Source organism: Aquila chrysaetos, chromosome 8 (genome assembly GCF_900496995.4).
Source record: "Aquila chrysaetos chrysaetos chromosome 8, bAquChr1.4, whole genome shotgun sequence".
Classification (NCBI taxonomy): Eukaryota; Metazoa; Chordata; class Aves; order Accipitriformes; family Accipitridae; genus Aquila; species Aquila chrysaetos.
In genome coordinates, this window is record NC_044011.1 from 18519502 (window position 1) to 18543906 (window position 24405).

The following is a 24405-nucleotide window of genomic DNA, read 5'->3' on the forward strand; positions in this document are numbered from 1 at the left end:
CAACTTTGAAAAGGACAGCATAATAAGCTTTGTAACCTAGGGGGAGGGGGGGAAATAAAAAGTGAACTTCAGTTTGCTTATTTTATTGAACGTGGTAGCTGTAGCACTTAGGTGGAAGAGGTGCTGGAAAATTGTGTTGCTTAAGGTCTTCCATAATGCGTCAGAAGGAAACCTTAACACATCCTTGCAGACCAGCCACTCTATCTTCTGTTGCACATTTGTGGTCTGAAAGCAGTGACAAGCCATATACTTGTTATTTGTATTGAAACAGCTTTTATATTTTACTCCATTTTATCTAAGAATATTAAACCTCTATCCCTGGGAAGGTGATGGAGCAGCTCATCCTGGAAACCATTTCCAGGCACATTAAGGATGAGAACATTTATTTGCACCACTCAAACCCAGTTTCTTATGTCTGCTTTCTCAGCTAAAAAGTACTCTTGGGTAGCACTGAAACTGATCTCTCGCTAGCCCAAAGTGCTCTGTAAAGCACCTGGCAAAGCTCAAGTTTTACAGAAAATGCAGCAGCAGTTGCCAACAGCCCAGCACTTACAAGCTCACCCAGGCCAGTTGCTTCCACAGTTCCCAGGTACATACATGACTCTGTCTTATATTTTGGCTGCTAGCATGGATGTCTGTCCTGGGGACCTGCTGGAGGCACCGGCTGTCCCAAGCCTCTGTCAACTGGCTGCAGCTACAAGCCCGGTGATACCTGGACTCACCAGTGTCCCTAGGGAAAGAGGTGTCTCCTCCCCAGGCTTGTTAAGCCCTGAGTTCCAGAGTTCAGTGGCTAAACCTTGAGAATGGTGATGGTATCAGTAAATCCCTGTTGGTGGTCTGCAAGACCATGCATCATAACCATATGCGTTACTACACTGTTAACATAGTCACGGTGGAGAACACCAAATGAGACCAGTGGGTACTGTCAACAGTTTATCCTGTAGCTGGCAAAGTCAAGGAGGTAGGTAGAGTTGACGATGGCACCGTGGACTGAACACTCCCATGCCCATTGCAGTCTTCCCCAGAGTTGAAGGTACCTAGCCACTGACAGCAGCAATCGGGGACAACAAAACTCCACATAGAAGGACCCTGCAAAGACTTTGAATATGAGTCTCTGCAACAGACTGTTCTGTGCACACAACTGTCCGTCCCACGCTCTAAGCACTCTTACAAGCTCATCTCCTAGGCTCAAAATACCTTGCCAGCTACAGGGAATCCGTCTTGGCCACAGTCCCTGCCAGGATCTCATATTCTGCAGTCGTACGCATCTCACAGGGGTGCAAGATGGCGATCGTCTGAGCCATCCCCTTGCACAACAGCACCACAACCTCCTTAAGCAGGGGCTGGAGGGCCGCCTCGCTGCTCTGACATGGCTCTGGTCTGGGAAAGTAAAACACTGAGGAGAAGGAAGAACCTCCGCGCTGTCATCCTGACAGTGACTACTGAAACGAATGCTGGCATCTTCCTCACTCGGATAATGGATGCACATAGTGAGAGCACAAGACCTGTTAGAGAGGTTTGCATTATCAAGCAGCAAATAACTCTCAAGATGCCTGTAACGGCAGAAGACAGTCACTGCCTACTTGAGATGGAACTGCTCCAAACCAAAGAACATTTAATACCAAAATGAATATTCTCAGCAGCCTGTGCTGGGGACATGAGGAGCTCTGCGGAAGTTTTCAGTGCAATTGATCGCTTCAGTTAAAACAAAGAAGTTCATACTGCAAACACTGCAACAGGATATTGTGTATACACAAAAGCAAACAAGGTCCTTTTATGTTATAATGTTGAAATAAAAAAAATATTTCTTACCTAAACTCTCCTGAAGATTTTTTTCCAGTAGATATGCCCAAAGATTTTCTGGTTTTCTGCAGTATTCCTGGAGAGGTCTCTGTAGATCATTTAAAAAAATATATATATTGGCCATAAAAAATTATAACCTACCTAAATTCAACATAAACCCCAGAAATGTAGGGATCAAAGATACTGATACAAAGAGCAGTATGTATTATCACTCACAGGTTATACTAGACATAACCATTAAAATAACTTTATAAAAGATCTTCTAAACATAGACTGAGTATGGGTCATGATTACCGGTAGCAGTGGGTGTTAGCAAACATATTATATGGTATCCTGCTTAGAGGGAACTCTTTCAGGGATGCAGCTTTAAAGGCTGAATCAACAAGGGGAAAGTCATATGGAACAAACAACATACAAAGTTGATGCTTCATCTAAATGGACTTAAAGAAGATGAAATAAATCTTAAAATCAAAGATTAAAGGTTATAGAGTCTTCTATGGGACAGAAGGAACCTCACACCCAGACTGCATATTTTAGGTCTATATAGATACTTCTGTTGGAGGACCTCTAATTGAAAAGGCTAAGAAGTCCCTCCTGAGGACCCACATGAAAACCTCTGTGTATACACTCAGCACGACAGATCAGGATAATGACTTGGAAAGGCATTCAACATCAGCAACATCCACCTGGAAATTTTTGACACTTCTCATTTCTAGCAAGTGTTGTGCGGAAATGAGTTTAGGATTTCATGTCAAGGCCTGGACTTGCAAAAACAAGAATTAAAAATTTCAAACTTTATTATTCTATCAGAAAACTGGATTCCAAAGCCTAGAATCTGCTTTAAAAATGCCACCCCCACCTCAAATACATTAGGGTTTGTTATAAGATAAATATGGCTACATGAACTCCTTACCTGGCCTAGGTTTGTCTGTATTGGCACCTTCTTGTACTCTCTTCTGAAGTGGTAACACAGCAGTTGTTAAGGTTGGGGGTTTTCTCTGAGTCACTGGTTGCTTGCCCTAGTAAAAGAAGTTGCACAATCCACACTCAACAATAGCAAGGAGCTTACGGAGCCTGGTGAAAACTCCAAATCGTTGTTGAAGCAGTGCTAGAAAGGAACAGGAAAAAAGTGCACCCCCTCCCACGTGGAAGCCATTTTTCCTGCCCAAAATAGGTAAAAGAGTAGTAAGATTTTCAAACAACTTAAAAAAAAAAAAAAAAAAAAAAAGAAAATCAGTATTCTTCTAAAGGAACCATTTACATTATCTTTTTTTTCTGTAATAAAATAGGACCTCACTCAAGTGACCACCAATTAGCTCCACTTTTCTGATTGCCCAAAGGGGCTTAGCCCTTTGGCCTGGTGTCTAGCGACCAGCGAATAAATCAGCTATACATTTGAAGAAAACAGCAAACCTGCCAACAGCAGGGAGCCCTAATGAACAGGAAGGGCTTTCTCTTATGTATTGCAAATGCTGCCAGGTTTCTGCTTCCCTACAGCTGTTGTTACCCCAGAATCCAATTGCAGAAGAGTCTGAAGAAATTGTTGTTCAACTTTTTTGTACTATCGCATTCTGTCACTTTTTATATCAGCAAAGGGCTCCAATTTCACGGAACTCCTAGCTGATACTCAACATGTATCTTATCTTAAGAGTTTACCAACTTCCCTGGAATCTTAAGTTTTATATTAATATAGGTCTTTACTCACCATAGACTACAGTTTGGCAAATCTGCCTCCACGACAAGACAAGTGTGACTGTGTTTGCTTACCAAAGCCTGCCCGGTGGTCTTTGCAGCAAAGGCACCGCGAGCAGCTTGTTCTTCACAAAACTTCATGTGCCTCTGTGCTGCAGCCTCATTAAATCTCCGTGAGCAGTGTGGACACTGAATATAGTCTAACCATAAGAAAGGAACAACTTGGGTCACAGTTTATACACTACAGGAGAAGAATTGCCCTGCTTTCCTGGAGCACTCAAGACGCAGTTCAAAACCTGGCTCCATCAGCAGGTGACCACGTTGAGTTCCCGTCCGCTCTCGAAATACAAACTTAGGAGAAGTACAAAAAACACCTCTAGAAAATCACTTGGGATCCTAAAATACATGCTCATGGTACTAACCCAGCAGACAGTAATTGCTTTCAGAAACAAATCCCTTGGAATTAATAAAAGCAGGTTTTATTACCTTTGTCCTATTCCCACCCCAACCTCACAATGAACAAATCTGCAGGAAAAGCGTTATTTAAAAATTTCCAGAGCAGTCCAAACCAATGATTTTAAGCCTTCTTTTGAAGATTGGTCATTAAGATTGCTGTTTGGCAAAACACTGCTGAAGAAGCTGTGCCCTGCCAGCTGAAGGCACATCCAAGAACCAGGTTTCTGGTTGTGAAGCAGCATTGTGAAGAACACACAGCAGTGCTTCCTAGAGTTGTTCCTGACAGCGTCACAGCCCTGATTCTCCTAAAAGCTATTCAGCAACATTTATCGCTGGTGCAGTCCTACTCATTTCAATGAGCACTCAGTGTTCGGGGTCAACGCAGTCACGTTCAGCCCTCGCGCTGCCCTTGCCATTCTCAGATCCTTCCTCCCTGCCCAGTGCCTTTTACAAAAGCAGCCCAAGTGTCCTCATCCTAGTATTACAGATACAGCATCTTTACAAATCATTTCTCCCAGTAACAGCCCAGAAAATGTGGCCCAAGCAGCCACCAAAAGCCGGCTCCTGACGAGCAGCATGGGCAAAATGGTTCTGAATGCAGGGGAGAGGAGGAGGAGGAGACAGGGCAGATGCCTGGCTTCGGGGGGCTGGCAGGGGGACCTGGCACTTCAGGGGAGAACAGGGAACTCTGGACTCTATTTGGAGGAGGAAGACAGGGAAGGAGAATCTCTCTCTCTCCTCCCCATAATCCATGTGCTTTCTCTCCAGTCCTGTAGTATAGGATATATCTCCTCACTAGGCCCCTCAGCAATTTGTCTTTCCTAAAAAGCCGTTCTCCAATTCCTTTCTCCACAACTACCACTGCTCTTACACAGCTCGGTTTCCTCCAAGGGGGAGAAGGAAAGGGAGGGGTCTGCTCTTAGTGTCGGCAGAGTCAGACAAGAAATAACAGAGTCATTAAAGAATTCAGCAGTGGAAATTCAGAGAGGAGCTTGACCCCAATCAAGGAAGGAAGATGTGTCCTGCTGCTTATACTCCATTGCTGTCATCTAGAAGAATGGAATCACGGCAGCTGGTTTTGCTATCAGTCATGAATTCCTGCTCTGGAAGTGAGCCCAGAGAGCCCCCCCCTTCCCCCTCCTGCCCTCCGCCTTCCTAACGCAGGCGAGACTCCACTGAGACCCTTTGCTCCCACGTTTCATAAATCACATATCGTGAGAAATATTGGCTGCATGTGCATCTTTTTGGATCCATAACTTCTAACACAGGGAGCTCTGTGCAGAGACCACACCTGGTATTAGTAGTAAACCAGACCCGTCTTTTTCTAAATGACTTTCCCTACCTGCACAGCTGGGTGGGGAAGGGGACAGTGGAAAAGCCACCACATGGGAGTGGAGAAGCCCATGGGCACTACAGTTTTTTTGAATGGTGAAGGGATGTATTTCACCCTCTGTTATACCGTGGTACAGCCTATGCTAGAACACAGGCATCCCAAATCTCCTCCCAAAGCATCTAATATCAGATCCCAAACTTGCTGCCTTTAAACTCAAAAGGTACAGTTAGTTTTCCTCCCCACCACCTCTGCATTGCACTCCTACTCAATTTAAGCCAAGAAATACAGCTGAAAATTAAAGAGTATGGAGGGAATTAATGTTCGCATTGTGTTGTGCCAGGGGATACAAAACTGAAGCCCAGCTGTGGATAATAAGAGGTCACTGCTTTACCAAAGATCAGTACAAGAACAGTAGTAAGATAAAGTAGACCACAAACCTGGATTGATGCTTAGTGGGGGAGGAGGTGGAAGAGGGTGGCCCTCCTTCAGAGCTTTTGTGACCTGCTTGGCTGATTGAATAGTATTAATGAAATCTTCATGGTGCTGCCTCCAGTTAGATTTCTTCCCTGGCTGTTTCTGTAATGGAAATAAAGAAAAACACAAACTGTGTTTCCCCCTTGCAAGGGATAGAGAAAAATCTTAGTGTGAGGGCTCTTCCTCTCTGAGGGAAAGGAAAAACATTACAAACAAAAGAAATTTGCTTTTTTTGAAAGGCATAGGGAAGCTGATTTAGCCCTTTGCTGTCTATTGACAGCCCCAGAAGATGGATAAAAAACAATGCACTCCAGCAAAACCCTCTGGTCTTGGCAGACCAAAGGGCACTTAAGAGGGAATGGAAAAGACACTATGACCAACGCCTTCCTTTCTCCTCCACTTGTCAGATTCCTCTTCTTGTTTTAAACCTTTGTACGTTTCTGTTTCTTTCCACAACTGATTTTAGAAGACATTTTAGAACAGCAGTCTGCATGGATACCAAATCAGCAGTGATTTGGCATCTCTGGGTAAAATTATACACATGCATGTCCATGTGTATTCCACCCCTCCCCAACGATGCATGAAAAAAACCTTGTTCCAGGAAGAGCTTAAGCCTCTTTCCCTCCAGCTCTGTAAATAAGTTCAATTTAAATAAATTTTTAAACCCTTGAGTTCAACAGCAGTGAATCTTCGTAACTTCATCTGTAGAAGATTTGGGGCTACTCAAAGGTCTCAGGTTCAACCTGTGGCATTCACGCAACAACCATCTTAGATCACGCTCTCTTTCAGATTTAAGTGAAAAGGAAGCTGGCAGACACTCACGTAGCCTTTAAAATACATACACGAACATTTCCTAGAAGAGCAGAGACACTTATGTGCCCAGAGTAGTCATGACACCTACTGGTCTGGCTTCTGAATGGAGAAATGCTCTCAAATACTCTCAAACACTAGCAGCACAGGGAGGGGGAGGAAAGAATTTGGCACCGAGTCAAGCACATATGTGAGACTCATCCACAACATCCAGGCTTTGTCCTCGGAAGAAACAATAGCGTTACTGAATGAAAGACTTCATATGGAGATAACACACATGCTTCAGTTTTAACGATACCTTTTGTGGGGGCTGCTTCTTCACAGTGGTGATTTCTGTTCCCTGCAGTCTCTGTTTCAAAGAGCTGAAGGGCTTGCGCTTCTTGTTGAAGACTTTCTTGCATATTGGGTCATGTCTCAGCTGGGATGCAAAGAAAAACAGTCATTTTATGTGTTGAAGTCATGCTTTGTTAATGATGCTTCCTTACTCAGGCTTTAAAATTACTTCTGTTCAGGAGCAGGGAGCTGAAGTAGTATTTATTTCGGGTTCAGTTTAACTCCTGAAGGAGTTCAGCAAAACTTTAAAAAGCTGTCCAAGTACAGCTGCAGTTTGACACAAATAAGAAATAGAAGCCATTTCCAGTTTGTTCTGCTCAGGGACGAGCTGGAGGCCAGCACAAATAATGACTTGCAGAGAAGAACAGACGGTGTCTGTGAACAGGAACAGTCCCGTTGGATGGACTCCCCACCACCATCACCACACTTGGTTTTTCTTTCTTTCTTGGTTAAGAAGGAGAACAGGCTGATACTGTTCAAGGGGCTGATATTTACATTATTAGTTCTTTGAGTTTAGATAAGTACTCCAGACCAGGGGCTCCCCTGACAAACAGCAGCACCGTCCATCCCATCAACACCACTGAAGCAGCGACAGCCCTGGGCTGAAAGGGAGCAGCTGCTAACCCGACAACTCAGAAGGAAAACTAGGGCTAACGCTTGCAGCTGAAAGCACAGGGAAATTTTAGGTAGACAGATATCCAGTGCCGAATTTGTCAAAAAGAGCCACGCCTCACAACCAAGGAGATTTTAAGATTCCAAAGTGTCTCAGATTTTAGCATCAACCTCAGTCTTCTGCAACAGGATGGGCAATCCCCTTTGCAAGGAACACTGTGAAAGTGAGGACAAAGCTACATCTTCTCTCATGTACTACTGCTTCAGATCCTTAACTTCTGTTTCTAGACGTTTTTGACAGCAAACTTGAGAGGAGGATTCCTCTCCAGGACCAAGAGGGCAGCAGATACCTGTGTCTTGCTCACCGAAGAGCATACCAGTCCTGCATCATCAGGACACAGAAGGGCATTACAGGACTTGTATCTCACGCTAGTAATAGTGACAAGAAACTCCCTGCCTTCCTCTAAACATAGGTAACTGTCTTTTCAAATGATTTTGCTAGATTAAACCATCATGTTCTTCATGTATCTGGTCTGAGATACCAAACAAGGAACTACTAACACAGGTAGTTCCACCTTAGTCTCAGTGCTCATAGTCACTCAGCTTCCGGTGTATTTTTCTTGTCTTTTTTTTTTCCTAAATCAGTTTTTAGTTTTATTGTGGGGATGACCTGATCTACCACAGAGCCACAGGATCAGTAATGCAAACTGAGGAGGGGAGGGGTGCATGCAGAGCCCCCTCCTTTCAGGAACACCCCACAGCTGGGTTGTGCCAGCCACCCATTTAGTTTGTAATCCAGGGATCAGGGAGGTCAGGGGGAATCTTTTCATTCACTTCAGCAGGCTTTGGAACAGAGCCTGGTGCCCGCATTATGCTGTCAAAGGGACTACTTATCAGATGGTTTATTAGTCTATTTTTCCCAGGAAGCCTGAAAGAACAAATTCTGCCTAGAAACCTGGAACACAAAGGAAGCTTTAGGTTAGTAATTTATGTCTCACCAAGAGATAATATGTTATTTTAAATGCAATATGTAGTAAACATCTGGTTTTAGACAAGCAGGTAAACTAAGATAGTGCAAGATTACAGATTAAGTCACAATATTTCTGTGCACATTCATTAATTCTCTAATCAAGTTCACTAATGAAAGCAGTTATTAGATCATTTGCTCTTTTAAACACGTGTTCAACCCATTTCTCTACTAGCAGCCATCTCCTCCTTCCCCTGTGCTCACCACCCCTTTCAGCTAAACACATTGACACTCGCATTAAAAAGAAAAAAAAGTTTTGTTTTACCAGAACATCTTGTGCAAAATGTCTTCCACAGGTTGTACAAGGAGCCACATCTTGACTTTGGGCAGCTGTGTAAGATTCAAACCATGCAGAGTCTCAGTTACACGGTACAGGATGGCTTGGCTACCGCAGAGTCAGCGTTTGGACTGAGCCCTTGCTGAAACAGTATTTTGTTGTCAGAAAGGGACATCTACAGTCATGTGCCAGGGCTCCCTTTTGCAGACCTACCTTATTTATCTTGCTCCTATGATGTACAAGCTCTCCTTTACTATGATGGACAGCTTTTTGTTTTCCACATGACTGCTCAGGTATGTCCTTTCACAATGACATCACGGTTGGGTGAGGAGGTGATGGAAGAGTATTCAAGTTCATCACTGCCTAAATTCAGGGCGGGGGGCTGGGAAGCAAAAGCAGGCCATCTGCACCCAGATTTATTCCATTCTGTGTGTAAGTCATCAGGAGCTAGTGATGCAAAGTAATGGCTCAGGGTAAACCGTTGCTATTTCAGAAAGTGGCAGGTAGCACACCAAGTGTAACGCAATCTTCATTCTTAAGACAGAATGTTTCCATGATGAGCTTAAACAGCATTCCAAGATGATCTTACCTTATAGATTCAAGTTTGTGGGCATTTTTTTGTTTTTAAATCAGTAATTTTTTGAAAAAAATAGGTTTTTAAGTTACATGGAAAGTAGTTTGAAGCCTGATTCCAATGGCAGTCACATGTTCTCATTTCAGAGCAGGGACATGGCCTGCTTTCAGCTGGGATAGAGTTAATTGCCTTCCTAGTAGCTGGTATAGTGTTATGGTTTGGGTTCAGTGTGAGAAGAATGCTGATAACACACTGATGTTTTCAGTTGTTGCTAAGTAGTGTTTAGACTAAGTCAAGGATTTTTCAGCTTCTCATGCCCAGCCAGCAAGAAGGCTGGAGGGGCACAAGAAGTTGGGAGGGGACACAGGCAGGACAGCTGACCCAAACTGGCCAAAGGGGTATTCCATACCATGTGGCATCATGGCCAGTATATAAACTGGGGGGAGTTGGCTGGGGGGATCGCTGCTCAGGAACTAACGGGGCATTGGTTGGCAAGTGATGAGCAATTGCATTGCACATCACTTGTTTTGTATATTCCAATTCTTTTATTACTATTGTCATTTTATTATTGTTATCTTTATTAGTTTCTTCCTTTCTGTTCTGTTAAACCGTTCTTATCTCAACCCACGAGTTTCACCTTTTTCCTTCCGATTCTCTCCCCCATCCCACTGGGTGGGGGGAGAGGGGGAAGTGAGTGAGCAGCTGCATGGTGCTTAGTTGCTGGCTGCGGTTAAACCATGACAGTCAATTACTTGTATTAAACAAAAACACCTTGTAGGAAAACTTGAACAATAACAGAGAGCCTTTTTCATGAGAATTGTAACCGACAAGAGGGAGACTTCTCATTTAAGTGGTCCTTACCTCCTCTTGCTGAAACAAAAGAAATCCTTGCCTTACTGAGCAGATGTGTGACTGTTTCTTACCTTTTCCTTCAGATTTTACCATACTCCAAGGCACAGAGTTAAGGTTACTACAGTGTTTCGTTGATTACAAGTGTAGAGGAAGAAAACGATTCTATAACCTTTTTGACTCTTACTCTATTGCCTCTGTTTAAATGTCTTTCCACTTTTGTGCCCAAGCAACATCTTTCTGTGTGCCTGTGCTTAGTCTGGACTATACTCTTCCTTTCAAGCATCTTCCCCTGCCTCCCCCATCTCTTTAATTCTGTTCTCAACCCCTCAAGGTTTTGACTGATACAGTTGTTTTGGGTTTTTTTGTGTTTTTTTTTTTTTTTTTTTAAAAAGGAATTTACGTACAAGCACAGTATCATGGAATCAGCAATGAGAAGTCAGGAAAGGACTATTTGCCAGAGATTAGTTACTTTAAACATGTACAACAGCACACGAATTAAGGACTAGTAAAGAACATGTGCACTATCTTTAGTAAATATTTTCCTTTTCAGTAAATCACAAAATCACATTCCACCCAAACCACTGAACAGCATCTATTACTCACATGTTCCATTTAACTCCTTTCCTGGTATCTGACTCATCCCAATAGAATGGCTTCTCAAATTTCTTCTTCTGCGCTGTTGTCAAGAGTCACGAGTACTAGGTGGTCAGCCTTCATTACTCAAAAGCTCTCAAGTTACCATGCATCAGCAATTACATAATTAACAATTATGACACAGGCAGACCCTTCTTAAGCCTGTGGAACATGAGAAGACTAGTACTGATACCAGCTAAATTAAAACCTTGAAACTTGTTCTGATCTTACAGAAAATGTCTACTGATCTGGTTGACACAGACTCTTGAACAATTAAGGCTTAATCTAGACGTGAATACTGTACTGACACTTCAGTTTTCTGAGCAGTGATCAAGAGACTTGTAGACTTAAATGCCTGTTTTTTCCATTCTCCAAAGCCAAGTTACTTTATCAATTAAAATATATTATAAAAGCCTCCTTACAATAAAAACAAGTACTTTGAATTGTTTCTGTATATTAAAAGGCCTCATCAGTCCTTCTGTTAGCTTGTGTCCATCTAGTATTCACAAAACTATTTCAGGAATATTTAAGATGCTTTGAATTTAGTAGTAGTCAAGCCACTCTACTGCTGTGTTGGTTACTGTGCTCCTTACCAGTAAAATGGTTAACTTTTCACCCAAAGGCAGAAGATTGCTCAGCCTATAGTCCTAAAGCTGAGGGTTTCTTGTGAATACAGAAGGATTCAGAAGGATTGACTACAAATCCTATTGGTTTCATTCACATGTATGGACTGGTCACTGTAAGAATAATTCACATGCACAGTACAGAAATTTAAGATCACACCAACCCTAAAGATACTGGCCCTCTGCTCATCTTCAGAAAGTCTCTGCAACAGTTGTGGTGGGTCCTAAGTTTGTATTTCAATGAAACCAAACTGAATGCAAGACCCGAAAAATAGTATTTCAGTAAAATCAAGACAATGGCTATCTGCAACATGCAGTATTTTTCTAAGTATCTACTGTTTGGTTTGCCATACTACTCAGACTGAGACTTTCAGCAAAGCTGATTTCAATGGCAACAGTAAGGGTCATTGACTACTGTAACTGCAACACTTGTTGCGACAGATTTTATCTGCTAAGAAATGTGAAACTCAGGTTAGGTAACAGGGATGCCTAGCTAGACAACAGCTTTTCAGACACCTCTGTTTATAAAAGGTTATTCTACATCTTTTGTAACAGTACCCAAACAATAAATAACCAACCCCGAAAAGAACTAAGGAGTGGGTGAAAACTCCTGAACTTGCAAAACTGTGCTATATCAAGGCACTATATCTAACCATTAGTATAAGGGAGAGAAGACATAAATGGATATATTGCTTTGTAAACTGAAATAATTTAATAGAAGAATCTAATCAGATTAAATCTGTAGGATTCTGCTGATTTGCTGAATACATTCAACAAATACATATATAAAACTGTGCAGTGATAGCTTGTAAGAAGAATTTTTTTTTATTGTTTTAAAACATTTCTACTGTAATGAAACTTTGCAACAGTAGCCATGTCACTCATGACAGAATAGACATCACTAATACATTGTTTTATGTATAACTTCATTGCAGAAAGAATGACAAGTTGCTGGTTCTTGTTACAGTAATATCTGAATAACCCCCTTCAGGCATGACTGGCAAAGGTATGAGTTAGCAGTTCCCTTCTCAATATGAGTGAAAACTCAAGGATGTTTCCACAGTAAGTTCCTCAGTTTTATCAAGACAGCTTCAGTCCTTGAACATTTTGTTTCAGATTGAGCAACTCTTTTTCTTGCCTTGTTTTCTCCAATTTGAAGGCTAGCTTGTTGGCTTTCTTCTCCATTCTGCGTTCCTGTGCATATGAATAATTACAAATTTACAAAATAGGCATAACATGCACAAAGAAATCATTCTAATTAACAGTTCTAGATCATGAAAACACCAGCAATCTGGACAATAATATTATTTATGGCACTAATTATTAGTAGTCAAACTAATATGCGTTCCACCAGGATTATAATCTTTAATTAGCTCAAGCTTCTAATATGCTGGCAATTTCTGTTCCTAAATAAAACAACTCGTATATCATTGTGGCCAATTAGATTTTCCACATTTCTTTCAGGCAGTTTTCACTTTGCATGATCTAAAACATCATAACTGTTTTCTTTGATTCCCTAGATAATAAGAAAATTAGAGTTATATATGTAATAGTGGCCACAATAACAGACCCCAAATTTCCATATCGGAAATTAGGATGACAAAATCATGACCTTAACTTTCTTTCCAGTAGATTCCTTTGGGACCAGCAAGTTTTTCCCATTAATTTCCAGACACAAGAACAAGTGAGCTTTAAAAAATGTTCATAAGACAGAATTCAGATAATATAACATGGTTTTGCAGGGTTTTATTTTAAATAAGGCGTACCTTTCGCTCCTCTCTTATAGCCTGTTTTCTAGCTTTGCGATCCTCTTTGCTCTCGTCTTTGGAACGGGGCTGCGTTGATGCTCTTGGCAGGTCACTGCTATTAATCATTTGCATGCGTTCAATCTGCTTAGCAGTAAGACCCTTCTGAGGCAAGATATGTAGAGGAATTCCAGTCTTCTGGGAAATTTTTATTGGTTTGGGCTTAAATAGAGAGTGCATATGTATTAATGGTCCCTAGCTTTCTCTCCAAGAAGTGCACATCGCACTGCCTTATCAGTATAAAAACATTAGATTCAGATTTAACAGTAATAAACATATAAGTTTCCTCATACTGTTTTCTTCCCTCAGAAAAATGGTATTAATCCCAAAGTAAGAAATCAAACACACCTGTGAACAGAATATGGCCTCCCAGAACAAGAAAAAAATTTCTCCCTTTTATTTAAATATTACTGAAAAAGAAGAACTTAAGTAGGCTTTATAAGCTTTCAAGGTAAATGTTTCCTTTCAAAATCTTGAACATCAAGCTGTGCTCTAATATTGGTGAATTTCTGGAAGGCCAAAGAACTAGAATAAATTGTTTCAAACTGTAGAAAGGAAATAGCCTATTTTCAAGAAAAAAAATCTAAGAAGTGGTTGTGAGACATAGATTACACAAAGGTATATCACAGATAATAAGAAAGTAAATTCCTTGCTCTCTACGTTTCTGCCTAGCTATTACAGAGATTTTGAACTTTCTCAAATTTCCTTCTAATAGAAGAAAAATATATCCAAACCCTTCTTCAGTGAAGAAGTAATACCAAAGGCTAACAGCTTCCCCAACCCTCTTTTCTGCTCTGTCCTTCTTTTAAAAAGAGATATCCATTGAGAAAACAATCACTTTTGTCTCAAGTTTTCCCAGGCCAGGGTGTTATTCAGAATAAGTTTAATGATTTTACCTTTGATGGCTCCTTAATAAGTGTTGGGTGATTATATAAGTTTGAATATGTACCTAGGTCACACACAAAAAAAAAAAAAAAAAAAAAAAAAAAGTAGTGAAGAAAGTCTTGCAAATAGAAATAGGTAAATTTATTATGAATTGTACTACTACTTAGTCTTTTGAAATTCCTGCTGTTGTGCACCACAAGAATAAACCATTTTACCTAAAGTACTGTTAGAAAAGTTCTGAGATCACCTATCATTTACTTCAAAATCCTAGGAACAAACAAGCAAACTCCAGAATACTTACTCAAAATGGATTCACAATCCCACTTTTCTTTTTGTTCCTCAATAACTACAGCTACTATTTCTTCCTTTTCCTCCTCACTTTCTTCATTCACAGGAGAGTCTACGTCTTCACAGGGTTCAAGAGCATCCAATTTCACACAACTTTGAAGAAGTCCAGAAAAGAAAAAAAAATAAGGTTTATCTTTTCTTGAAAAATCTGTAATTACGTTGTCGTGCTTTAACCCCAGCCAGCAACTAAGCACCATGCAGCTGCTCACTCACTCCCCCCCCCACCCAGTGGGATGGGGGAGAAAATCGGGAAAAGAAGTAAAACTCGTGGGTTGAGATAAGAATGGTTTAATAGAACAGAAAAGAACAAACTAATAATGATAATGACAACACTAATAAAACAACAACAGTAATAATAAAAAGATTGGAATATACAAATGATGCACAGTGCGATTGCTCACCACCCGCCGATCAACACCCATTTAATCCCCGAGCGGCGATCCCCCCGCCCCCACTCCCCCAGTTTCTATACTAGATGGGACGTCACATGGTATGGAATACCCCTTTGGCCACTTTGGGTCAGCTGCCCTGGCTGTGTCCCCTCCCAACTTCTTATGTCCCTCCAGCTTTCTCGCTGGCTGGGCATGAGAAGCTGAAAAATCCTTGACTTAGTCTAAACAGGACTTAGCAACAACTGAAAACATCAGTGTTATCAGCATTCTTCTCATACTGAACTCAAAACATAGCACCGTACCAGCTACTAAGACGACAGTTAACTCTATCCCAGCTGAAACCAGGACATACGTAAACCCAGTCTCCCCTCAGTAAAATCCCAAACCAAAGAAAGCTATTCCCAATGAAACTTGCAGGAAAGTTAAGTTTCCTTAAGTAAGCAGCCCCAAAATAAACTAAAACATTAGGACAAGAGACATTAAGTCAACAAAAGCAGTATTTCTGCATTTGAAAAGTATGTGGCACACTATATTTGTGACTGGAGGTCAGGAAGAGAAGAGGCTTTACTTTTTAGTCCACAAGCAAGGCAGCTCTAAAGGGATTATGTACTCTACTACTGACCAGTCATCTTTCACTACAAGGGACATAGTACCGTATCTTTCAATCAGGAAACACAAGACTAATGTGAGAACATCGAGCCATTTAACTTTGGGATAATATCACCCACTTTAAGACAAAGTGAATATACTGTGGAAATGCAGTCTTACACTGACACAGGGTTGCTTTATAAACACTGGTTTTTGCAGTGTTCCAAACAGTGGCACCCATGCAACAGTCCCCTGCGAGTTCATGGTCATGTAACTAGGTATATAGTGGAATCAGCTGCATACCAGTGGGACAGAATATACTTGGCTAGAGTCTGTTAAACACAAAAGTAAGGTATAAGGAGAAAGGTAAATTACACTAAAAAGGAAAAGGAAGAATGCCTCTAGAAATTACTTACACTAAATTCAATACAATTATACAAAAGGAGCATAATCTCACATAAACCAACAAAAGCCCTCCACTTAACTGTATCATCTCATAAGTTAAGATCGACATTCAGTGACATAAAAAAAAAAATTGATAATACTCATATGTAGCTGCTTTTACTGTGGGAGGTAATCTTTGAGTACATGAACTGGAAACAACATACTCAAACTTTCAATATAAACACAGGATTACATAACTACTTATGTGAAGCAGTCCTTCTGGGAATACATACTTTTTTGCTTTCTCTTTGTAGTAATCATTCAGGACTTCCTGCAACCGAGCATTGTCTGTGTTAATATAGCCTTCTAACTCCACATTATCCAAGGCTCCAATTTCATCTTCATCAAATTGTTCAAAAAACTAAAATAAAGAAATGGGTATCTGTAATCAGACTGCATTTGTCATGCAACTTCTTGATAGAAAAAAAATGTGTAGGTCTTCTTTAAGCTATTTGCCCCTTTTTCCTCTCCCCTCTCATTTGTTGAACAACTGCCAAACGCATCTGCAGTAGGATTTCCTCCTTACTGTCAGTATTCTTCCAGCACGGGAGTCACAAAGTTATCTTTTAATAATACATAAATCAGCTTCTGGAACATGTTTCTTATTCTGATGCATTATTTCAATCTGCACATTAAAAAGCCTGTCATTGCTCAGGACAAAAGTTACACCATATTTCCACCATTCTGATATCATTCCATTAAAGTATACTTGGCACAGTGGGAAGAAAGGGTGAAAGATGAGAGTCTTTACCAGGCACTTGTACATGATTTGCTGTGTTGAACTGAGCCTCAGACAAAAGTGTAACACCAACTACGAATGCTCATTATAGTGACTGGAGTAATTTTGTTTAACTGTATCAGTGTTAGGCCTTTTAATAGCAATTAACACTATGACCTATTTAACACAAGCCTCTTAACACAGACAATATTAAATGCAGAATATGTGCAAAGAACAGCTGTTTGATGTTCTGACTACTGAAGGCAGTAGGAATTTGCACAGGCATACAGGATACCACCTTATGAGATGAATCAAAAGACAAAGAAACATTTAACACACCCTTATGTTTAACAGTCACATTCTTGAGCTGCCTCACCTTCTCAAATCTGTCATCTAATAGGGTTAACTGCTCATTCCTTCTCATTACTGAAGATGTCATAGAATATTCTGTGAAACGACTCCTGGTTTCTTCTTGCATAAAGAGAAATTCTTTCATCTGTCCATTAACCCCACCATCTGATAAAGGACCTTCTGAATCATAGTCTTTATCATTACTCCAACTGTCCTTTTCATCACTGTCATCCTCCACATCTTCCCATTCATCTTCATCCTCAGCATCTGATCCCCTGAACAGAAGTATAAAACAGTTTTAGAATAATACATGGAGCTTTCCACAGATCTGACCAATGCTGGGTTATCTGAAACAATTTGGCAATAATAGATTTAAATCTTGAGAGGGAAAGATAAAAACTGATTCTTTTCAAGCCAGTAAAAGAAAAACAAGTTTAGCAGTAATGGTGTTGCCAAAGTCAGCGTAATACTACTTTTGTCTGAAAGCTAAAAAAATTTCTGATAACTGTTGGATCACACATCTGTGCACTGAGAACGAGGTTATGTTTACATTCAGCTATACACGTCAAAGTAGAAAAAGAAAAATACTAGCTGCTGCATTTGTGAACATCAAAACTAGCAAAATTTCTTGTGGTTCATAAAATGATGAGAGTGATACCAAAACCTAAATAAATAATATGCAGTGGGGTATTACATGAAGCATTTGTAAAGCTTCTGGAAACTCCCATTAGCCTTCATCAATAGTATTACTGACGTATTTTGAATGTGATAGATGGTAATGTTCAAGAATCCTATCATTCCATACATTGCATCTGTAAACAAATACATATAATCCATGAGCTCTAAGTAACAAATGAAACCCATCTCTTGGATTAACACATCAAAATTTGATTTTGTAAGCTACCACTCACAAAACACAAGGTAATACTTTTTTCCTTTAACACACCAAAGTATTCAGTTTGAAATCTGAGACCATTCTTGCTTCCTACAACAACATATGAAATAACAAATAGCATCATTCCTATTTACATATGACAAACAGTTCTACAAAACTCTATCTACCCTTTCTGTGGTTCATTTGCTTGTAGAACAAAATCATCTTCCAGGATATTTTCTGGATTGTCAAAGTCAAAATCATCATCAAGAGCTGCAACAATATCAGGGTCAAAATCTAGCCGTGGTCCTAGAAAGTTAAAAAAAACCCAAACATAAATAAGTTGCTCTAACATTACAAAGCTACTTTCCTAGATAAAAACCAATCCAACTAGACTGTTAATTTGCACTAAGGAAAGATTAAACCTAATAATCACAAAATTCCTCAATAATATTTGTAGATTTGATACAAGCCAGGGCAAGTCACCAGCCTCTTGTCAATTCTCCTCATCCAGAAAAAAAAAACCCCAAATATTTCCCAGAGGTCTTAAGCTTCCATAAACGTATTTTAATATATTTTACTTCAATATTTTTTCTTCTACAATAAGTCGAAGTACTGTATGATCAACTGCCAACTCTAGCTCCCACCCCCTAAAATTCCCTACATTACAAAAAGTCAGAAAGTGTTTCTCTACTGCAATTAACAGAAGTGTCTTTAGCATCCTTCTGCTAGGACAGAGACAACTACCACAATTACTTCCTGTTATAAAGTATTAAGATAGTTGTAAAGTGAATGTTCAATGCAAACATAGATACATAACAAAAGTGTACTTCCAGCCTGTAACACCGAAATAATACTAATGAAGGAAAGTAAACAACACTCAGCATTTGAAAATAAGATAAATTCCGAGAGTGAAAATCCAGTTCCAGACGTGGATTCAAACAGATGGAGCAATAAATCAACAGTATTATCTACAGTTTTCCCCTGTTATTAGTTTATATTTGCTACACAACAGTAAGAGCTCATGGATTCCGAGCTCCCCCGCCCCCAGCAAAGCTAAAAAGCTATTATTAGTGAATCACAGAAATAGGTCTCAAACTGAAACACAGGTCTCATGGATTATTCTTTATGTCTACTACTGAGCGTGTTCTAAACCAAAACTAATATGACACTGTAATTGAAGCCATAATTACCATCTAGTACCTAGATGGCAGCTCACGTTACAGAAAGGCAAGAGATTTAATGATACCTGAAACAGGAGCAGCTTTATTTAACAAGCCTACATCCTCTTCAAACTCTGTGGCAAATACTGAGGAAGGCAACTTAATAGATGGAGCCTTAGAAAAAGAAACAAAAAAACCATCACAATATACTTGTCCTCAGTTTCTCATTTCAGCCCACATTAACAAAAATGTGCAGATAACCACGTGACCAAAAGAAACTCTGAGCGCTACTTAAATGGTAAGACAAGTGCTACTTTACTGATGGCAAATTTTCAAAGTTATGCAATGAAACCTAGGTAAAGTGTTGGCAGCATTCATTCTCATGTCAATAATCTCCAGGTAGAGAGACAGTATTTTTGCATCTCTGACGCTTTTTAGAGAATGGTTGAACAATGAACTTTCTGACTTTTTTTTGTTTTGGAGAACACTAACACACATTTGAAATTACCCCTTTATTGACAGGCTTACTAACAGCTTACTAACATGCACATCTAAAATAACTTTAAATCTTATGTATTTCTGACTAAGAACATCAGTTTTGACTAAAATTGCAGTATTTGGTTAAACCAAACTCCCTCAATTAGAAGTGACTGACTGTTGCTTGAAATTACTTACTGTTTTTCCATTCCAACATGATCTAGCATCATGAAATTCCACAAGTTATGCCAGCAACTGAAAAGTTTTATTCCCTCTGGGTTCTGTTACATTCCACTTCAAAAACACAGTGTAGGGGTAACACAACCTGGTATATTCATAACTCCCTGAGCATTCAAAAGTTCTAAAAATCTTAAAAACAAATGCCAACCCAGAAGAACACGACTTGTTCAAACAAATACCTTTATAAGCCATCTCTGTCAAGAAAAGCTTATCACGAGTACACGAAGTGTTTTAATACTGTGCTAGCAAAATACTATTCATCAACAAATTTTGGCTTGTCAACTTTTGTTTTTACTCGTAGGAAGTAGGAAGACCTGACTGTGGGTCAAAAAGATCCTATATATATATAGATCACAGTCATAACACTTGTTGAACACGGTTAATGAGCCTACAAGATGCTAAACTCCAAAAAACAGCGTAAGATTATTATTAGCAAAAATACTACTTACTGGAACTCGCTGAATTTCGTCTTCTACATGCCCCTCATTTGTGACAACAATTCTGCTTTGCTGTCCACGCACAGAAGGGACAAGCTCAGAGGGACCAGAGGCTTCTTTTAGATGCTGCAAATAGTCATAGTCATCGTCAAAGAAGACTCCATACTTCCGCTGCTCTTCCCTCCTTTGCTCCTCATGCCCCTTGGAATTGTAAAGAGAAATACATTTAGTTACTTAAGTCCATTTAAAACTTATTAGCAAAAAGAAAAGTAACACATCTATTGAGAATGCCTGAATTCTAAAGTCCTTGTAGTCCTCTCTCCACTCATTACACTAACGAACAGCCAATTAGGACGTCGTAACCACCCGGTTCAGTGTTCAGATACTGTCTGAGCAGGACACTAAACAACTTTTTCCATAAGCAGCATAACTAACAAAGCCTGTTTTTTCAGGATGGGCCAGGCAATTTTTGTTGTTGTTTTTTTAATATGTTTATATCCCTAATGCCAGTTAGTCACCCTTCAACGCATCAGGCAGTAACTCACAACTATCAACTTCCCCATAACATCCCCTTCTTTTTAATAAGCTGGGCCAAAACCTACCTTTTCTCAGGCTATGTTTTTGAATTGTAGGATTGCATACCCACTTTTCTCTCCTGCAGCACTTCTTATCTGAATGAACTTCAATATTAAAAGCAGGTATTTACCTTCTGTGTAGGCAGCAGAACTCTCTGGGGTGCAGAATCATCAGCAGCAAGTGGATCCCTTTGACTTCTGTGCACTAAGTGAAATGTTACCGCTTTCTTCTTCTCTATGAAAGGTTTCTTTTTCTTGTGAGGCTGCAAAAGGACATTTGGTTAATCATTAATAAAAAATGAAATATTAAATGCATCTAAAAAGACTCTTTTGCCGGGAGTGTGCTCCTGTATTCCTTTTAAGGCAATGCCTTATAAACATATACTGAGAGACAAAGCAAAAAGAGACTAGTGGTAGCTTAACTCTTCTCACCACATGCACAACAGCCATTCCGTATGTTCTAATAGCACATGCAGCTGTATTCAGCCGCAAAATGGCAATACACTGGTGCAATAAATATTTGATTATAGCATATGCACATTAACACATCATCCTAGAAAGGAATTTTTAAGTAACTACTTTCTAAACACTGGTTCAAATCTGAAACAAACTTTGTCCAAGAAACACAGGAACCTGACATAAGGAAATTGATCTAGACACACCTAGCTTCTTCGAAACTGTTCAGACAGCTGTTCCTACACCAGCAATTCAATATCAACCATGAAAACTACTGACTGCACCATTACACTGACATAGCTCTAACATTCTGGATCAACAAAAATCTGAAGTACTCTTAACTGGGTGAAAGCCTTTTCTACAAGTTTGTACACATGACTTGGGGAAGTACTTTTATCAATATTTCCGGCTTTACTTACCTACCAACATGGGTAAATAACAGATATATGCAACTTCAGAACTACTCTACAGATCTAACCAATCTTCTCTGCCTGGTAACTTCAAGCATACAACATGACACACCATGTCATACCAAAGTTCAGAGCATATCAACTGCCGCCATATGTTCCAAGTTAAAAACCCTAAACCGTGCTTTTAAGTCTTATGCTTGGAGCCACCACAAACGGAAACACGGCAAGTTTTTGGAAGCGGGCAGCACGCTACCCCTACAGAGAAACTCGCGGGTGGCTGACGGTACAAGGGGAGCGCCTGTCACACAGAGAGGCCGCACGAAGCCGAGCGGGAAAGCGGCCCCCCGCCCCTCACGCTGGCCTAGGCCCCGCGCCTCGGGACGCTGCCTCAGCCGCTCCCCGCCGGGCGGCCCAGGCCGCAGGGCAGGCAGGCCGCCTCTCACCGCGGCTTCTCCCCCGCGGGTCCGGGGCTGCCGGGGCAGACCCCCACGGGCCGCGGAAAAGCTCCCCGACAGCCCCGCAAGCAGGGCGGTGGCGCTTCTACCCTCCAAACCGCGCTACGGAGACGGCCCGATTTCAGCCCAAACGCCGGGGGAGAACGAACGGACGGACGGACGCGACGGTTAGCTGTTAGCGATGCGGGCCGCCCGCCCGCCTCCTCACCATGGCGCCCGGGCAGCGCGCGCTGCCCGCCGGCGAGGGGAGCCGCTACGGCCGCCCCCCCGGCACCCCGGGTCCTGCCCGCTCTCACGCCGGCCGGGCGTCAGCACCGCCGCGCTGCGGCCTCCATCTTGGGATGGACCGGTGACCAACGGGGGGAAGGCGATAGGCTGCCAGGCCGGACAGGTTTTTTTTTTTTTCCCCCAGTAACAAAAACAACGAGACTTTTGTGGGACTGAAAGACTAATTTAATAAAAGAGAGGCTCCGCGAATGCAAACAGGGTAACTCCTCCCACCATCCAGAAGCACATTTTCCCACTTCTCCCCCCAAACTGATGGAGAATGGTTCCACCCGCCAGCGGGCCTCAATGGCAGAACGCTCTGCAGCGGGCCAAAGGGCACTGCGCGTGCGCAGTGGCCGGGCTGTCGCTCGCAGGACGGGGCGGGCGGCGGGGCGGGGCTCGCTGGCAGAGAGGCGTGGCTTAGGAATCGGGGCCCCGCTCCCTGCTCCCGCCGCCAGGGGCGTCGCCGCGGAGGCGGGCGCGGAGGCGGGGCGTCCGCTAGGGGCGGTGGGCGGGGCGGGCGCCTGAAGGGCGGTGGGCGGGGCGGTGGGGAGCGCTCCGCTGTCCCTTCAGCGGCGGGAGCGCGGTGTCCGGGCCGTGGTCCATCCGCGTCCCCCGGGCAGGCTGCGGGCTGGGTGCTGCGTGAGGGGAGGGAGGAAGCGCCTTCAGCCGCCGTGAGGCAGTGCGGGCGGCGCGGGAGCCGGGTGGGTACCGGGGAGGCGGGACGGAGCCCAGCCCGGGGGAGCGGCGGGGTGGAGGTGCGAGGTACTGGGAGGAGAAGAGCATCTCCTGCTGGCCGCCTTGGGCGCTCGGAGGCGGTCACTCCTGACAGCAACACGAAAGCCTTCCCCAGGCTCCACAGGAACAGAAAATCCCTAGCGGTCCCAGCGAAGGAGAGGAGAGAAAGTTGCGCTGGGTGCCCAGGTGCTGCGATAAACTTTGATAAAGACCCTGCGTGAGACAGGGGGCACAGCAACTAGCTAGGTCTCTGACACGCGCCTTTGCAGTCTGGCTCTGCGCAAGCTCATATCCGGGCTGAATTTGAAGGCTCAGGTGTAAATAATACGTATTCGAATTAACAGTGTTTTGCCATATATGAGTTCTTATTTCTTGTGAGATGACATCCTAGCTGTATGAATTATGCCATGTAGCGTGCCCGTGCACAAACACACAGACACACACATACGCGCTCCTTGCTAAGAAAAAGAAAAGCATGCTTGGTATTTTAGGAATATGATGTAAACCCGTTTTGTTACATTTCAAAAAGAAAGCGTAAAACGCAGAAGGGAGCAGTTTCTTCCATAAGCATACAGACAATTAAAACAGTAACAACTATGGGAAGGTTGTTGCTGAAAATTAAGAAAGAATTGTCCACGTATTATATGTGGATATGTACGCAGCTAAATATATACGTGTATGTATACCTTAGAATGTTAGCTTTAATCATATTTGAGTGGATTTCCGATTTCATTGTTTTTCAGTAGGTGTCACTAAAGCTCCAAAAGAGCCTAGATTTTCACTCTTCTGGCTATTGTTTTCTGAAGTCTTGCATCTTTACCATCAAGTTTCATCACGTCACTTTTGTGAAAGTGCACAAACTCCCTGCTCCATCAGTTGAAATGACTCCTGTACTCAGTGGATTCAAATTATCCCTGCATATATCTGCGCAAAGGCTAGACCTTCCTTTCCTCTTACTTCCTAAAAGTACATGCTAAGTATCTTGTTGCCATCAGCCATCTGAAGGTTGTAGTACACGCCTGGTGGTACAGGAAGGTTGGCAACCCCTTGACTGCATGCGTGCTGTTAATGGGTTTTTCCGGACTGCACCTAATGGTAGCAACTCCCTTCCTATAGTATGTCTATACTGCAAACCCAGTGACAGGTGGAATAGCAGAGCTAGCTTTTCACAAGGTAACTAAGAGGAGAATCACCCAACTGTTAGAAAAACAGTGCTGAGCATTTATCTGTGGGGTAACAAAGTAATTAGATTACTCCTTATTGCTTTCAGGTCCCTGAGGTAG

The 24405-nt window shown here is 41.9% G+C and overlaps 2 protein-coding genes across 2 annotated transcripts; both read right to left on the reverse strand.

Annotated features, from left to right (window-relative positions):
* Positions 1-1205: 1205 nt before the first annotated feature.
* ZC2HC1B (zinc finger C2HC-type containing 1B) lies at positions 1206-12195 on the reverse strand. The gene is made up of 8 exons (XM_041125413.1): positions 10847-12195; positions 8806-8870; positions 6867-6986; positions 5722-5860; positions 3571-3695; positions 2717-2822; positions 1813-1891; positions 1206-1380 (listed from the first exon to the last, which is right to left on the reverse strand). Exons 1-8 carry the CDS (start codon positions 10881-10883, stop codon positions 1206-1208), a joined length of 846 nt encoding a protein of 281 aa, XP_040981347.1. The 5' UTR covers positions 10884-12195.
* A 106-nt stretch (positions 12196-12301) lies between these two features.
* On the reverse strand, positions 12302-22465 carry LTV1 (LTV1 ribosome biogenesis factor). The gene is made up of 11 exons (XM_030022390.2): positions 22326-22465; positions 20928-21059; positions 20234-20422; positions 19154-19241; positions 18093-18213; positions 17056-17305; positions 16195-16322; positions 14491-14630; positions 14201-14253; positions 13266-13466; positions 12302-12693 (listed from the first exon to the last, which is right to left on the reverse strand). The coding sequence occupies exons 1-11, from the start codon at positions 22326-22328 to the stop codon at positions 12580-12582; spliced, it is 1419 nt and encodes a 472-aa protein (XP_029878250.1). The 5' UTR covers positions 22329-22465; the 3' UTR covers positions 12302-12579.
* Between the last annotated feature and the right edge of the window lie 1940 nt (positions 22466-24405).